This window comes from Physeter macrocephalus, chromosome 9 (assembly GCF_002837175.3).
Source record: "Physeter macrocephalus isolate SW-GA chromosome 9, ASM283717v5, whole genome shotgun sequence".
NCBI lineage: Eukaryota > Metazoa > Chordata > Mammalia > Artiodactyla > Physeteridae > Physeter > Physeter macrocephalus.
In genome coordinates, this window is record NC_041222.1 from 12,122,121 (window position 1) to 12,141,051 (window position 18,931).

General features: G+C 36.9%; 1 protein-coding gene across 1 annotated transcript in view; it reads left to right on the forward strand.

The window, feature by feature from the left end:
* The first annotated feature begins 250 nt into the window (after positions 1 to 250).
* LOC102984471 (zinc finger protein 420-like) overlaps positions 251 to 18,931 on the forward strand; it is a 46,216-nt gene continuing 27,535 nt past the window's right edge. The window contains exons 1-4 of the mRNA XM_028494295.2: positions 251 to 417; positions 2,271 to 2,329; positions 7,749 to 7,875; positions 12,669 to 13,841. Coding sequence (XP_028350096.1) covers positions 2,315 to 2,329; positions 7,749 to 7,875; positions 12,669 to 13,841 — 1,315 coding nt within the window. The 5' untranslated portion in view covers positions 251 to 417; positions 2,271 to 2,314. The remainder of the gene's footprint in view (positions 418 to 2,270; positions 2,330 to 7,748; positions 7,876 to 12,668; positions 13,842 to 18,931) is intronic.

The window sequence follows — 18,931 nt, forward strand, 5'->3', positions numbered from 1 at the left end:
TCTTTACTTTGCACCCTCCTGCTGTGTTTCCATTTTCTACACGTCTTAGCTGAATAGGTTCCATCCTCCTATACCTGGAATACTTTCCTAGTTTATGTCTTTGCTCCTTCATTGTTTCCGTACACCTTTTCCGTAGCTCCCGTATTCCAGTTCTCACATAACTTCGCTCTGAGAATTTTCTGCTGTACGGCACCAACACCTACTCGAAATATGGCGCCTCCCAGTCTGTCCCACTTTTCGCTCAGTGGGCGCGGCCATGTTAACCCCCTGGCTAAGGGAGACTGACAACTGGGGAAGTATCGCGATAAAGGCACGTCAGGGGCCGTGCCGCCTTCTGCGATAGCGCAGAGGGTTCAGTATCCCCATAAGGGGCGGGTAGTAGCTTTCAGCTAAGTGCCAGGGAGGAGAGGCGGGAAGGTGAGGAGTCCGGTTCGCAGGGAAGGTTTCAGTCACTGACTGCGGTGTTGGGAGTAAGGGCGTCATGTTTGACCAGCGATTGAGCGTTTGTAGCGGTCCGTGTATTCCGGTCCTGTCGTGGTTAGTCATTTAGGGGGCTTGCCTAAGATAGTGATTGCCGCCCAGTGGTGCTGCTGGTAGTGGACTCTGAGGAGGGTCAGAGGCTTACTGTGGGGTTCCTGGGGCTAGTGATTGGCCCTGCCTGTGTGAGTGATTCTGGGTCGTTCAGGGTCATGGGTTGGAGTGACAGAAGGCAATGGTTGGGGCCCTGAAGGGGGGTATCCCTTCCTTAGGGTTATTTAGGGTCAGTGAGTGGAGGCTGTAGTGCACCTGCGGGGCGCCTCTGTGATAGCTTAGGGAGCAGGCGGCTTGTGGTCAGTGATTGGGGCTACAGCTTACATTTTAACAGCTTGCATCCAGGCTGCGCTCTGCACATTATCATTATGTGCTGGGTTTCCTTGTGTAGGTTTATGCCAGCAAGGATGTTAAGGATGGGGGAGAGTTCCCATCCTTCCCCCAGAGGTTCTGTTTCCATCCTTGGCTCTATCTCCTAAACAGACTTCAGGCAGTTTATATTCTCTGCTACTAATCTTGTAACTAGTCAAGTACTTCAAGCCAAAACCTTTACTCAGAAACACTCTCTCAAACCTCCTTTGCCTTCTCCCTGTCCTTCAATCTATGTGCTGTCCCTGGACAATTTTAACCACACTCATTGTAACAGTTTCCACCCTTAAAGTCATGACTTTACAATCTATAACTCCAGCCCAGACTTTTCTAACAAGCTCCAGATTCACAGTAGCCAGCTCTATCCTACACATCTCTGTGAGGTTTACTCATAGACACTTCAATCTTTGCATGATCAAAATAGTTATCTTCCTTCTTCATACTTTACCTACTCATCCTACTATATTCTACATCATTATAAATGACATCACTCTTCATCCAGATAGGCATAATAAAAATCCAGAAATCCTTATTATTTTCTTTCAGGCAAACTCCCTCTAGTGAATTGTACCCTTTAGAACTTCCTTGATATGATCTTGGATTAAGAGGTCAGTAGGACAATAGCTGCTAAAAATAACTATCATTTTTTGTTTCAAAAATAATATAACTTTATTCTAGAAAAATTGGAAACTGAAAATGCTAAACGCAACTTAATGGAAATCACTTATAATCCTGACACCCAAAGATAACCATAACATTTTGATGTATGTCATTTTAGTCACTTTTTTCTTGCAGATATATTTCTTTTCAACATGTTTATTGTTTTATGACTTATTTTTCTTGCTTTGTAATTCAACAAGAAAAACTTTTTCCAGGTATGTACTTTTATAAGACATTTTTAATGACTGTGTAGTATTCTATTTTTTCGGTTATTGATTTAACCAATCCCTATTGTCAAACATCTAAGTAGTTTATACTTTCTAGGTGGTAAAGCAGCATTGTGATGAATATTCTTGCAGATACATCTTTTTGTATATCCATGCCTATTTTTTTTTTAGAATAAATATTTAATAGTAGATTTGTAGAGTCAAAGGAGGAAAAACTTTCTAAACATATAATGGAATACAAACATTCACATCCTCAAAGGAAAAACATCATGTCCTGATCCTTTCAGAACTGTAAATTAATAGATTGATGTTATCACGGTGTAATTCTTTGTGGTCCCTCTGAATATTTGAAAGGAGCAGTCTCTAAAGGGTAGTCTTTTATGTAGTTGATCATAGGAGTTTATAGGCTTATGGTTGTGGGAATCACAGAGCAGGCTCAGACTCTCAAAGCTATCTTCTTTTTCCCTTTCCTGCTCATCCCAGCTCTGTCTGTACAGACATCTACTGCTTCTGAAGAGCAACAGAAAATGAGCAAGTCTCAGGTAAGTGAGCTATTTATACCCCGTTTTGTTTTCCACTGTATTTGAGGCAGTTTAAAAGAATTAATTCAATTAACTGAAAAAATGGAAATAGAGATTGGGGAAAATAAAATAGAAGATCTGACCAAGGAAACTTGGAACGTAGTCATACAAGTTGTAGGATCTTTCAGAGTTAAAGTTGAGCATACCATCTGCAATTATATGATTTACATTGTACATTAAATGTGATAATTTCTTGAAGAAAGTAAAGATTTTTTTGCATTTAGGTTTGAAGTTATTCTCCTGATGGGACTTCATGCATAAGATGTAGTAGTCAGTGTCCTTAACATTTACCAACACATGATAAATTCCATAACAGTTTTCTCCCTGGCTGTTTCTTAAACCATTTCTCCAAATAAGTATAGGGCATAATAACAAGGCAGAATTCAATTTCTAGGCAGTAGAATCAGCGGGCCAAGTACACAGCTCTCAAACAGTCTGGCTTGATCCATGAATAAAATCTGTAATTTTGGGAGCAGGATTTCTGGGAGTTTGTAAAATTAGTCCAGGGGATTCATGTCATTAAAGGTAATACTAATTTTAATTTTATTAAATTTAAAATAATTTTAATTTGCAGTTTTTGACCAATAAATAATCAGATATTTTTCCTTTAAAATGCAATAGATTGAGAACCTCGAAGTGTATATCAAGTGAGCATGCTTGGTGGATAGTGGAGATCAAGTGAATTTGCTAATTTCTGTTGGTTTATCACTCAGCTGCTAGCCAGCATCTTAGTGGTTGTGATTATCATACAGTTTTAAATGTTTTTATTTGAAGGTATATATTGTTTGATTTTTACCTATAATGTTCCATTGGTTTATTCCCACTGTGTAGCATATAGCTTCAGCATAGTAGTGTTCAAAGTGGGGAGCATGCATTCCTTAGGAGATGTGCAAGATGATCCCCTGGGATATGAAGAGAAAAGATGAGAAATTCTACTTATATATCTTTTTATGATCATAATATCTCAGTATTGAGTTACTTATATATAACTTATGGGTTTTTTTTAAGGTGTATATTATTGATGTGTGTGCTTTTTTTTTTTAACTGAAAAATGTCTCACCAAGATTCGCCTCTTTAGAACAAAATATGCTCCTGTCAACCAGGAGATTGCAAAAATTTTAGGAGCTCTGTCAAAAAATCAGAGTCAAAGATCAAATATTAGAGCAAAAGATGCTCCTGGTACCTTTATTGCTTAGGAAATTACAAAAGTTTTAGGAGCTATGACCAAGAGCCAGGGAGAAGACTAAAATATATATTTCTTATCATATCACAAAATCATGGTTTCTGATTTTAAAAGTTTGGGGATTACTGGTTTTCTTCTTTTTTTTTTCATTGAAGTATAGTTGCTGTACAGTACTGTATAAGTTACAGGTTTACAATATAGTGATTCACAATTTTTAAAGGTTATACTCCATTTGTAGTTATTATAAAATATTGGGCTTCCCTGGTGGTGCAGTGGTTGACAGTCCGCCTGCCGATGCAGGGGACACGGGTTCGTGCCCCGGTCCGGGAAGATCCCACATGCCGTGGAGCAGCTAGGCCCGTGAACCATGGCCGCTGAGTCTGCGCGTCCGGAGCCTGTGCCCCACAACGGGAGAGGCCACAACAGTGAAAGGCCCGCGTACCGCAAAAAAAAAAAAAAAATTTAAAAATAAATAAATAAAAGAAAATAAAATATTTGCTATATTCCCTGTGTTGTACAATACATCCTTGTAACTTATTTTATAACCTAAATCCCTTACCCCAATATTGCCCTTCCCCTCTTCCCACTGGTAACCACTAATTTGTTCTCTATATCTGTGAGGACTACTGGGTTTTGTACCTATAATTCTGTACCCAATTTCAATGTGTGGGTTTTTCCATACCACCAAGCAGTCTTCCAACACCAGCTGGGTGTCCTACATTTTAACTTAATTTTGACACTACATACTTGGAGAAAACATCAGATCCTACATGTTACGGGCTTAGTTCCACAAGGCTGCCCTCCACCTCGGATGCTAGTTGCAAGTCCAGATTGTTATCTATGCTTCTGACCCACTGGCTGTAAATCAGAGGTTCCCACCACCCCCTCCTTTGTTTTGATTTATTTGCTGCAGGGGCTCACAGGACCCAGGAAACCAGTTTACTCACTAGATTACCAGTTTGTTATAAAGGATATTAAAGGATATGAATCAAGAGCCAGATGAAGAGATACATAGGTCCCGAACAAAGGAGCTTGGGGACCAGCATGTGACACATGGAAGCATTCTGGTCCACCACCCTCGAAGTTTTCTGAACCCTTTCCTCTTGGAGGCTTCATTATGTAGGCGTGATTGATTATCATTGATGATTTGTTCAACCTCTAGCCCTGCTCCCCTCCCTAGAAATCAAGGAGTGGGGCTAAAAAAAAAAAAGCACCCTCTATTCACAGTTGGCTTCCCTGGCAACTAGCCCCCATACTTAGGTGCTTTCCAAAGATACCTCATTAACATAACAAAGGATACCTTTATCCCACTCCTCACAGATAATTCAAGGGTTTTTAGGATCTCTGTTCCAGGAACAGGATAAGGACCAAATATACTTTATTATAAATCACAATGTCACAGTACCATTGGTACTAGTGCATCTCCTCATTTCCTTTATTCAGCCACCAACTTCCATAGTCATAGTCCAGATTTATAATTACCAATAGCTCCAAGCATTTCACTCTCTGGCCTTTCTTTCTTTCCTTTTCTTTCATTTCTTTCTTTCATTTTTTGGCTGCTTTAGGCTTCGTTGCTGTGTGCGGGCTTTTTCTAGTTGCGGTGAGTGGGGGCTACTCTTCGTTGCGGTGCGCGGGCTTCTCGTTGTTGGCCATTATTTCTATTTCTAGCTCATTATCTAGTACCTTGACTCCAGCAATTCTTCAGTTCTGTACAGACCTCTGATCAATTGACCATCCATTTTTTCACTGTTCATTACATTCCTCTCCCCACTTCTTAATTCTCTCTTTTCTCAGCTTGAATTCCATGCTTCTCAGTTTTTGTTAGGAGCAACTGTCACCCCACTGAAGTCCAGTTGCCTACCCATTATTGCCATGTACATGTCAATTATAATAGATACCTTGAGCTTAATGGGGCAAGTAGATTTTCTTGTGGTAAAAAATATATAACATAAAGTTTGCCATTTTAACCATTTTTATGTGTACAATCAGTTGTATTAGTTATATTCACAATTTGTGCATCTATCACCACTATTTCCAGAGCCTTTTCATCACCCCAAACAGAAACTCTATGCCCAATGAGCGATAACTCCCATTCTTCCCTTCCTCCCACAGCCCCTGGTAACTTCAAACTACTTTCTGACTCTGTAAATTTGCCTATTCGAGGTATTTCGTGCAAGTGGAATCATACAATATTTGTCCTTGTTTGTCTAACTATTTCACTTAGCATGTTTTCAAGGTTTATCTGTGCTGTAGCACGTATCAGAACTTCATTCCTTTTTATGGCTGAATAATATTCCACTCTATGGATATACCACATTTTGTTTATCTGTTCATCTGCTGATGGACACTTGGGTTGTTTGTACCTTTTGGCTTTATTGTAAATAAAGATGCTGTGAACATTTGTATACAAGTATCGGTTTGAGTACCTGTTTTCAATTCTTTTAGGTATATACCTAAGAGTGGAATTTCTGGGTCATATGGTAATTCTATGTTTAACTTTTGTAGGAACTGCACAGCAATTTATGAGGGTTGCAGTTTCTTCACATCACTGCGAACACTTGTATTTTCTGTTTTGTTGTTGATAACCATCCTACTGGGGTAAAGTGGTATCTCATTGTGGTTTTGATTTGTTTCTCTAATAACTAATGAGGTTGAGCATCTTTTCATATGCTTATTGTCAGTTTGCTTATCTTCTTTGCAGAAATGTCTATTCATGTTCTTTGCTCATTTTTTCATTGAATCATTTGTCTTTTTATTGTTGAAGTAATAGAATAGAATTCTTGATTCCACCTCTCCCTCCACCAAGACCAGATCTTTCTTGTCTCCTGGACTTCAGTGGGATGCAGTTGCTTACACCAAAAACCAAGGAGTTTTAGTTGATTCCTCTCCTTTCCTCATACACTGTCTTTCAGAATTATCTTGGTTGGATTTGATTAAGATCAAATTTTAAAATAGAGTGCTCTTATTGAGGTAGGACTTAATCATGGTTTGAAAAGTAAGGAACAGTGAGTTTATTAGCACTTTATTGTTACTAACTGATCAAAAATTATTTCATTTTTCTCATTATGTCTAGATATGCATTTTTAAAAAATTGAGTAGATTAAATATTACTTACATTTTTTATTTTAATTTAAACTTTAAAAACAATGGTTTCTGCTTTATTTAATTTTTTTGAAGTGTTTTAATGGAAAAATTCAAACATATATAAAAATATAGAGAACAGTATAATAAACCCCTTGTACTTCCTCATATATTTTCAACAATTAATATTTTACCAATCTGACATCTTTCCTCTTTCTCTTCTTTTATTTATTTGTTTTCTGGAGTTGCACATTTTAAAGCAAATCTCATACATGGCATTTTGCCGGTATATACTTGCTTTGCAGATTACTGTTGTTGTTATTCGTTTTCTGACAAATGATACTGGTTTTCCCTTTAGCGGTTTCCTTTTAAAATACATTTATTTAAGTAAAGAAGTTGTTGAGTTAAAACTATTAAGTCAATAATAGCGCAGGTCATATGCAGATATGGTAAAACCTCTGAAGGCTCTATGTGAATAAATGATGTTTGAGAGCATTATACTGAAGCGCTCACAGATCCTTGAATTTACCATGTTCTTCATGTTCACATGCCTTTTTCCTACTCCACTCTTCATCTGGAATGATCTTTCTCCCTCCTCCACAGGTTACCAGAGAATACACTATTCATTTTTTATGTTTCAAAAACTTTTTATTTTATCTTTACATTTAAATTTTTTTATTTTTACATTTTTCATTATTAATTTTGTATAACTTTACAAAGCCCAAAATAGAATCACTCTTTCTTTCCTATTTCTGTCATAACCTATTTAACAACTTATAGAATTTATATACTTACTTGTTTGCCTCCATCTACTAGTCTGTAAACCTGCTGTGTTTTATTCATATTTGTATCCTGAGCACCAAATAGTGCTGGTCACATAGGTGCTTAATACATGCTTGATGGAAAGAGAATGGATGGTTCTCAATGGCAAAGTTTTTCTAATAGGAGTTTGACTGCTCCCACATAGTAGAACCCAAAATTGGCCTCATGGTAAACATTTTCTTTAACTTTTTGTGATGAACCCTGCATGACAAAAACAGCAATTATTTCTCATACATCTCTTATACATCACTCAGTGTTTTTCACTTTAGATTTTATAGGAATGTTCTGTTACAGGGATTTGTTTCATTCAAAGATGTGACTGTGGACTTTACCCAGGAGGAGTGGCAGCAGCTGGACTCTGCTCAAAGAAACCTGTACAAGGATGTGATGCTGGAGAACTATAGCAACCTTGTTTCAGTGGGTAAGGACATCTTCCCTCAGAGGGTACTGATATTAGTTACGTATTGTTGTATAACAATTATTATAGTGGCTTAAAGTAAACATTTTTTTACAAACAATTTCTGTAGGTCAGGAATATGGAACAACTCAGCTGGGTGGTTCTGGCTTGTGGTCTCCCATGTGGTTGTAGTCATATGTTAGCAGGGGCTGCATTCATTTGAAAACTTGACTGGGACTGTAGGATCCATTTCTAAGGTAACTCACTCCCGTGGCTGTTGACAGGAGCCTTAGTTCCTTGCTGTTCATTGGCTGGAGATCTCAATTCCTTGCCATGTGGGCCTGTTCTCACGACCTGGCAACTAATTTCCCCTAGATAGAGTGAGAGCAAGGAGGAAGTCACAGTGCCTTTTATGACCAAGTCTCTGAAATCACACATGATCACTTCTACCTTCTTGTGTTCATTAGAAGTGAGTTACTAGATATACAGATTGCCAACAAACACATGAAAGGATACTCAACATCACTAATCATTAGAGAAATGCAAATCAGAACTACAATGAGGTATCACCTCACACCGGTCAGAATGGCCATCATCAAAAAATCTACAAACAGTAAATGCTGGAGAGAGTGTGGAGAAAAGGGAACCCTCTTGCACTGTTGGTGGGAATGTAAATTGATACAGCCACTATGGAGAACAGAGCCAGAACGTGGAAGCAACCTAAGTGTCTATCAACAGATGAATGGATAAAGAAGATGTGGCACATATATACAATGGAATATTACTCAGCCATAAAAAGAAAAGAAATTGAGTTATTTGTAGTGAGGTGCATGGACCTAGAGTTTGTCATACTGAGTGAAGTAAGTCAGAAAGAGAAAAACAAATACCGTATGCTAACGCATATATGTGGAATCTAAGAAAAAAAAATGGCTCTGATGAACCTAGGGGCAGGACAGGAATAAAGGCGCATAGAGAATGGACTTGAGGACATGGGGAGGGGGATGGGTAAGCTGGGAGGAAGTGAGAGAGTAGCACTGACATATATACACTACCAAATGTAAAGAAGATAGCTAGTGGGAAGCAACTGCATCACACAGGGAGATCAGCTCAGTGCTTTGTGACCACCTGGGGGGGGGATAGGGAGGGTGGGAGGGAGAGGCAAGAGGGAGGGGGATATGGGGATATATGTATACATATAGCTGATTCACTTTGTTATACAGCAGAAACTAACACAACGTTGTAAAGCAATTATGCTCCAATAAAGATGTTAAAAAAATAAATTAAAAAAAAAAGAAGTGAGTTACTAAGTCCAGCCCACACTCAAGGGGTGCAGAATAAGCTCTACTTCCTGAAGGGAAGCATGTCAAAGAATTTATGGGGCTATATTAAACCCACCATAGTACCCAATCGACTGCCTTTTCTTTATATTTTGCTAAAAGCTACTGGGTCTCTGAATGCTTAAAGAGCTTCATTTCAACCTATAAAGGTAAAAAGAATATTAATTTTGAGTACCAAATACTGTGCTTCTACCTCTCCAGTGAACTTGGATGGAAAGAAAATGGGTACTGCATCCTGCTCATTCTTCAGAGGCTGAAGACAATGGGCTGGGCCGAAGTTATTGGTTTTTATAAATTAATTGTGATATAATGTATATAATAAAGTGTTCAAATATTAATTGCACAGCTGATGCATTTTTTCATATGTATACACCTACCTGACCACTATTCAGATCAAGATATTGAATATTTCCAGCACCCTAGCAGGCTCCCTTGAACTGCCCCCTTACCATTTACCTACCTCCTCAGAGATAACTTGTGGTTCTGTCACCATAAATTAATTCTGTTCTTGGCCTTCATGTAAGTGTAATCACACAGTATGTAAGGTGTTTTTTTTTGTCTAGCATATTTCATTTAACATAATATCTGTGAAATGCATTCATGTTATTGCATGTGACAGTAGTTTGTTGCTCCTTATTGTTGTATTGTATTCTGTTTAATGAGTATACAATAATTTTTCAATTTATCCAGTCTACTGTTGATGGTCATTTGGGTTCTTTCAGATTTTGGAAATTATAAAGTGCTTATTAACATTTTTGTACATATCTTCTGGTAGAAATAAGCATTTCTATTGGGTATATACAGAGGAGTAGGATTTCTGGGTCATAGGGCATATATATATTTAGCTTTAGTAGATAGTACCAGTTTTCCAAAGAGATTATACCAATTTATATTATACTAGCAATGTAGTAGAGTTCCATCAACCTTTAGTAATGTCAGTCTTTTAAATTTTAGCCATTCTGGTACATATGTAATGGATGTGAGTTCTAGGTTGGTCAGTTTATCCACTAACACCCAAGTCCTATATTATTTCCCATAAACAGGGTATCAGTCTCTGAATTCAGATGTAGTCTTCTTGTTTAAGCAAGGAGAACCATGGGTGGAGGAGGGAGAAATGTCAAATTGGGCCTATTCAGGTAAGTTGAGAACCTGGCAAATGGGAGGCAGGGAAGGAAGATTCATATTGATAAGTGATATGTTTGTCGTTGAAGTATTTTTAGGAAATTATTCTTGACACAATTATTCTTCACACAAACCAAGAAGCACTTATTTCAAACTGACACTGAATTACTATCCAAACCCTCAAACTAACACTCAGTTTCAAGATAGACTACTTTTCACTCATGTTTATGCCCGTAGCACTATTCATCACATGGTCCATCATAGAATTCGATAGACTACTTTTCACTCATGTTTATGCCCGTAGCACTATTCATCACATGATCCATCATAGAATTCTCAATATGATATATGCACTCCGACCCCCACATCAACCAATTCTTTAAATACTTACTCCTCTTCCTTATTCTTGAATTATTCTTGAAGGCCATAGATGTTTACAAATGGCTGAAAATAATTGATGTGGGTTTGTGACACTGCTACATATCAAACACCCACATAATCCTTTTCCTTTAGTTGACTTTTAGAGAAATAGGTAATCCTCCTACCTATACTCTGAATCTTATCTAGCCCACATATTTAGGACACTTCTTAATTAGTTAGCATCTCTTTGACTGATATCTTTAGCACTCCATTCTCTCAAAGTGGGCTTATACTCCTCTCCTCATGCACTCAGGCATTCTTAGGTATGCTCTCTTTCAAAGTAACTTACCAAATGATATTCATATTCTTTCTAATTACCTTCTGTTTTTCTTACCTTTCAGTGTGAAGTGTCTTGGAGTTATAATCTTTAGTTTGTTTCTTTAAAAAATTCTTTAGGGTCTCCAGTAATAGAAATATTATTCCTTTTTTTCCTGTCTTCCTTTTCCACTGTATTCTCTATGACCATTTTAATCTAATTCTTTATGTCATTTTTATTATCTTGGTTGTTTTCTTTCCTTTAGTCAGTGCCACTTATTAAATTTTTATTTCCCTTCTTTTCTTCCTGACCACACCTTGTAATTTTATCTTCCATTTTTTTTCCTGAGTTCAATCAATTCTTTTTCATTTCTCCCTGTTTTTTGTTCATTTTGGTTTTTATCTTTTGAAGTTCTGACTCATGGTGGTTTTCCGTGTCCTGATATGCTTGTTTTAGTATATTTAATTCTGCTTGGAGTTCAAACAAAATTTTCTTCTGTTTCATGGCAAGTTTTTGAAGGGGACAATTTCCTCCGTTTATTTCTGCACAAATTAAATTCCTGATTTTATGTAATAGTTCTCTGTGGACTTTACTTTTTCTTTACATTTTATCATATCACAGTGTTTTTTTAAGATTTCTAATTTTATGGATCCCTTTTCTGTTAATATAGCAAAGTTCAGGGACTTGAGCAGAGTCCTTTCTTCTTCTCTCCCTCCCTCCCTTCCTTCCTTTCTGCGATTAAGGAGGAGTTTTGAGCTTTCTGGTTTTGTGGTTCTCTTTTGTCTTCCAGGACCCTAAATTTCCTCTTTTTTTTTTTTTCTTTTCCCCATTGCCACCACCCATTTACCAGAGGGTACTTCTTCCTTCTTTTTTTCTTTTTGTCTCCCTTTGAAACTGCCTATTCTTCTGAGGACTGTCCCCTTTAAATAGAGCCTATCTTATCTTGTGCCTTTTTAATGTCATCTGACCCTTTAAGATGCATGTACTTTGAAATCCTCTCCCTGTAGTTGTGCTCTAATCTGCCTGGTTACATATAAAACATTTTTATATTTACTGTGAGTCTAATCTTTCTGCTGGTCACATCACTCACTCTCAGTCCCCTTTGCTAACATGCTTCCTCTGTCTTCCTGAAGTTATTTTTTGGTCTGCCTTTGTTCCTCACAGAGCCTTGTGATGGAGTGGAGATGGGACAGAAGTTTGTGGGGCTGTGTGGAACCATGACACTGAGCTCATCAACTCTGCTTTTTCCATTGCTCTCCTGCTCACTTCTTTTTATGTCTGTTCCTTCTTCTGTCTTTGGGTTTTTGTTTTTTTTTTTTGCAGTATGCAGGCCTCCCTCTGCTGTGGCCTCTCCCGTTGCGGAGCACAGGCTCCGGACGCACAGGCTCAGCGGCCATGGCTCATGGGCCCAGCCGCTCCGCGGCATGCGGGATCCTCCCAGACCGGGGCGCGAACCCGGTTCCCCTGCATCGGCAGGCGGACGCGCAACCACTGCGCCACCAGGGAAGCCCCTGTCTTTGGGTTTTAATATCATATTCTTAAATTTCAAAGCTGAACATACTCATTAACAAATTTCTGTCTATTTCCATTAAAATGAAGACCTTTATTTTTTGTTTTTGTGTTTTCTGCTCCTCAAAGATCGAGAGAGAAATAACATTATTTACACTTGGGTTTTCTCTTAGAGTTTGAAATTAGAACAAAAATGAAAGAATTAGCTCCACAGAAGAGCATTTCTGAAGAAGTAATACTCCATAACATGATAGTATACTCAGTTTTTGAAGCCTGGAAACTTGAAGATGAGATAAATTACCAGGAAAACCAAGACAAGCTTTTGAATCAAGTTACATTTATTAACAGTAAGTCACTGACTGAGGAGATAGACCGAGAATATAATGCACTGTGGAAAGTAGTTCATCTGAACAGAACATCTAATGAACACATCAGAGCCTTCATACATAAGTTTCACCTCTCTGCACAACCAAAGTTTCTAACAAGTGAAAAATATAAATGTATTCAGTGTGGGAAAGCCTTCAGTGGAAAGTCAGGACTTATTGTACATCAGAGAATTCATACTGGGGAAAAACCATACAAATGTAATGACTGTGAAAAAGCCTTTATTCAGAAGTCACAGCTCACTGTACATCAGAGAACTCATACAGGAGAGAAACCCTATGAATGTAGTGAATGTGGAAAAGCATTCATCCAGAAGTCAAACCTCATTATTCATCAGAGGATTCACACAGGGGAGAAACCCTATGAATGCAATGAATGTGGGAAGGCTTTCATCAAGAAGTCAACACTTAGTGTTCATCAAAGAGCTCATACGGGGGAGAAACCATATGAATGTGATGAATGTGGAAAAGCCTTTATCTGGCGGTCACAGCTCATTGTACATCAGAGAATTCATACTGGGGAGAAACCGCATAGATGTAATGAGTGTGGAAAAGCCTTCAACAGGAAGTCAGAACTAAGTGTGCATCACAGAATTCATACTGGAGAGAAACCCTTTGAATGTAATGAATGTAAAAAAGCCTTCATTCAGAAGTCAGATCTCAGTGTACATCAGAGAACTCACACTGGGGACAAAAGATATCAATGCAGTGAATGTGGGAAAGCCTTCATCCGGAGTTCACAGTTCATTGAACATCAGAGAATTCATACTGGGGAGAAACCCTATGAATGTAGTGAATGCAGAAAAGCTTTTATCCAGAAATCACAACTCATTGTGCATCAGAGAATCCATACTGGGACAAAACCATATGAATGCACTGAGTGTGGAAAAGCCTTTAGCAAGAAGTCACACCTTACTGTACATCATAGAATACATACTGGAGAAAAACCCTATGAATGCAGTGATTGTAGAAAAGCTTTCAGCAAGAAATCTACTCTCATTGTTCATCAGAGAATTCATATTGAACAGAAACACTTTTAATGGAGTGAGAAAACTAATTCAGTGATCAAAATTTCATTACACTTCATAGAATTCATATAGGTTAGAAACTCTATAAATGTACTAAACATGGGAAGCTTCAACAATAGTTCCAGAACTATTAAGCATCAGAAGATTCATACTAAGAAGAACTTTGAAAAATCGTGTTTCCCAAAAACAGCATATATATTGGACATCTTGGTTGAGATCTAAAAGTTTTTTTAAGTGTACTAGAAAAATCTCAATTACACATGATTGACTTGTTCACTCTGAAGTACACATTTTTTTAATGAGTAAGTAAATTGATTTATCATGACAATAAAGTGACAATGATATGTAATCATTCTGCAAGTGATCTAAGAATGGCATTTAAACCCAAATTATCTGTTGGTTGGAAGTGAATATGGATATTTACACCTGCCTTGCTTTTTCACACTAAAACAGGGGTCCCCAACTTTTTTGGCCAGTTTCGTGGAAGACAATTTTTCCATGGACCGGGGGCGGGGGGATGGTTTCAGGATGATTCAAGCACATTACATTTATTGTGACTTTATTTCTATTATTATTACATTGTAATATATAATGAAATAATTATAGAACTCACCAGAATGCAGAATCAGTGGGAGTCCTGAGCTTGTTTTCACTTGCCACTCACAGATAGGGTTTTGATATGAGTCTACAAACAATGGATTTATTATGGTCTGTGTGCAGTCAAACCTCTCTGCTAATGATAATCTGTATTTGCAGCTGCTCCCCAGTGCTACCATCACCGCCTCAGCTCCACCTCAGATCATCAGGCAATAGATTCTCATAAGGAGCACGCAATCTAGATTCCTTGCATGCACAGTTCACAGTAGGGTTGATGCTCCTATGAGAATCTAATGCCGCTGCTGATCTGACAGGAGGCAGAGCTCAGGCAGTAATGCAAGTGATGGAGTGAGGCTGTAAATACAGATGAAGCTTCACTCACTCCCCGGCCCTTCACCTCCTGCTGTGCGGCCCCCATTCCTAACAGGCCATGGACTGAGTACCTATATCCTGTCCCTACATTATGTTGAATTAATTAACAAGAAACTTGCATTTTAAAGGGATTATTAGATTCTGTGTTCCTTTGTGTAAGAGCTGTCAGAAGATATTATATATTTTTTGAGATACTTGTTCAGGGATATCTGTTTTGCTGCCCTGAAAATTTCCTCATGACCAGCCTAAACATTAGAAATTTTACTATTATTTTCTAGTTCATTTGAAAAAAAATTCTTTGTTTTGCTGAGTTGTCATTTTATTATCACAAATAACTTTTCTTACAAATCCAGTCATTATCCAAGGCATGCTTTCCTTTTAGAAACACAATAATCTAACCTTTTATAAGTATTCATTGTCAAGTAATATTATGAAAAGAGGGATTGATATCTAAAAACCTTTTAAAACTTTTCTTGAATGAAGGTGAAGCTGATATGAATCTGATATACCACGTTGAACTTGATCCTAAATTTTTTTATATCAAATACTTCTTTCTTACATTTTTAAAAGAAAAATCATGCTTTAAAATCGAAATTCGTGAATAACAACCATAATTATTTAAATTTTAAAATATTTAAGCTTTCAAATAATGATTTTAAACTAAAAGAAGTAAATTGCAGTCATGCAATTTTTTTATTAGTCATTTTTGAAGATCTGGGATATAAATGTATGCAATTCATTTTCTAAACAAACATATCAGCAACTAAAATATCCATGTGTGTCTTGCCCTTCAGTGTTGTCATCTTGGAACCTATTTAATAATGCAGGTTGTTCAGTCACCAGTAATTTATGGAGTCCCTATCTTAGAATTTCCTTCAGGTCCAGCTTACCTGTTAGGCCTCATATGAAACCAAGTAATATTTTCAGAGAGCCTTAGTCATTAGAATTCATTGTCTTTCTAGCCCTTCCTTATCCTTCCCCACTATCAACCCATTAATTCTGTGCCTGACTTCAGCAAGAAAAAAGCTCATACCCTTTCTATAGTCATTTCAAGTCTGAGATCCTTAGAAGATTCAATATCTTTATTTTCACATTTTGGCCTTCTACTTCATGGTTTCCTACCTGTAGCTGGTATTGCCATGAACATTGAACAGCCATGAAATTCCTTTACTTTTTTACTTGCCTTCTAATATTTTTGACGTCTGACCCTAGTTTCTTCTATTCTCTTTAAAAGGACACTTCATACTGCTTCCTTTCTACTTCATTAGTATTACTATTACTAGTAGATATTTATTGGACACTATGAGTCAGATACTATCTTGTTTTAAACAATTGGAACTTGAGAGATTATACAAGAAACCATGACTCATACCCAAGGACTCGGAAACATTACAATATACATAAATTCTTAGCTATTTCAAAGTTTTCAGGCAGAGTTAAAAATGGAAACTACCCTAATAATAATATGGTTTAAAATGGTTTGCAAATTAAATGATTAAAATGTTAATCATGAATGCCACTCATTGAGATACTCATGTGTATTTAAACTTTTATATGCTGACGGTCACTCAAATGCTTAAGTATTATGTTTATTTCAACTTCAAGTTCTAATCACAGGTGAATACTTCACAGTTGAATCTACCCTATTTCAGACATTCTTAGGGGCATAATAGATCAAAGGGGCATTATACAAGTGTGTGGGAGGTAAGATGGAAAGGAGTCAAACCATGGATTTTTTTTTTTCTGGGAAGGTGAAGAAAATGGAATTTCAAAGCCCCTTTTCTATTGGGTAGCATAGGTAGGGGTGAGTCACAAGAGAAATTAGAAAATATTTAGATAATACTGAAATGAAAACACAATCTATCAAAGTATTGGGGATGCCGCTAGAACAGAGCTTAAAGAGAAATTTATAGCTTTTAAGTGTTTTATTCAAAAAGAAGAGATGACTAAAATTATCTAAGCTTCCACCTTATGAAGTTAGATATGAGCAAATGAAACTCAAATAAGTAGGAGAATAAAGTAATAAATGTAAGAGCACAAATCAATGAACTAGACCTGGGGTCAGACTATAGGCCAAATTTAGCTAGTGACCTATTTCCATATAACCCTTAAACTTAGAATCATTTTTCATTTTTAGCGGGTTGTAAAACAAACACCTATAAAACAAAGAGTACAGAAAAGATACCATATATGGCCCATAAAACCTAAAATATCTACCATCTGGCCCTTTACAGAAACTGTTTGTTAATTCCTGAACTGGAACGTACTCTAACAGTAGAAAAAAGTCAATAAAAACAAAAGGTGGTTCATTGAAATGATCAATATAATTGATAAATCTTTGGATAAACTGATCAAGAAAAAGAGAAGGCCAGGACTTCCCTGATGGCACAGTGGTTAAGAATCCGCCTGCCAATGCAAAGAACACAGGTTCAAGCCGTGGTCCGGGAAGATCCCACATGCCGTGGAGCAACAAAGTCCGTGCTCCACAACTACTGAGCCTGTGCTCTAGAGCCCGCGAGCCATAACTACTGAGCCTGTGTGCCACAACTACTGAAGTCCGTGTGCCTAGAGGCCATGCTCCGCAACAAAAGAAGCCACTGCAATGAGAAGCCCATGCACTACAATGAAGAGTAGCCCCCGCTTGCCACAACTAGAGAAAGCCTGCACCCAGCAACGAAAACCCAACGCGGCCCAAAAATAAATAAATAAATAAATAAATAAATATATGTGTTTCAAAAAGAAAAAGAAAAAGAGAAGGACAAAATTATGAATAGGAAATAAAGTAGATGACACCACTATCCTAGAATCAACAGATAATAAGTAAGTTACTTATAACTTTTTTTCAAAAATTTGATGACTTAGATGAAATGGAAGATTTCCTTGAAATACATATTACCAAAGCTGAGTAAAGAAGAAATATAATACTTAAATAACCCTATAATAATAAAAGAAATTAAATGTGTTATTTAAAATCTTCCCTGAAAGAAACTCAAGATCTAGATGGCTTCACTGATAAATTCCATCAGTATTTAAGGAATAAATAATGCTAACCCTACAGAAACTTTCAGAAAGTAGAGGAGGATGAACATTTTCCAACTCATCATATTGGATCAGTATTACACTGAACTGAAACCAGATGAAGACATCATAAGTAAAGAAAGTTATAAGGCAGTAAATACCCCGATGACTATAGATGTAAAAGTTCTTTTAAAAATTAGTGTATTGAATCCAACAATACATGAAAAATGAAATATGTCCTGATTAATTTCTGGAGATTATTTCAGGAATTCAAGTTTTTATTTAAACATCTTATTATCACTCCATGTAATTAACCATATTAAAATAATGAAGGGAAAGACTCATGTATCATCTCTGTAGATACCAAGAAAGCATTTAGCAAAATTTCAACATCCATTTGTGATGAAAACTTTCAACAAACGAGCAATAGGTAGTAACTTCTTTACATCTACCAGTTTTATGGTTATTGCTTTCTACTTAAGATCAGACACAAAGCAAAAATATCTGTTCTCATCCTTATTCAACAATGTAATAGAAGTCCTGACCAGTGCAGTAAGAGAAGAAAAATTAAAAAGGCATACAAATAGGGAAAGAAGAAATAAAACTTTATGAACAATTAACATGATCTCATACATATAAAATCCTAAGGAGTCTACAAAGATTCACTAAAACTTACAAATGAATTTTATAAGGTTCCAGGATAAAAAGCCAATATACAAAAAGTGATTGTATTTCTACATATTAATGACCAAAATAAATTTAAGAATCCATGTACAGTAGCACATAAACCATAAAATAGTTTAAGAAAATTAACCAAAGATAGACATTGGAAACTGCAAAATATTGTTGAGAGACACTTTAAAGCTAAATAAGTGGAAAGATTGATCATCTTCATGGATTGTAATATGCAATAATGTTAAGATGTCATTTGTCTCCACATTGGTCTAGTCCATCCCAATTAAAAGACCAACAAAGCACATGAAAGAATGCTCAAAATCATTAATCATTAGAGAAATGCAAATCAAAACTGCAATGAGA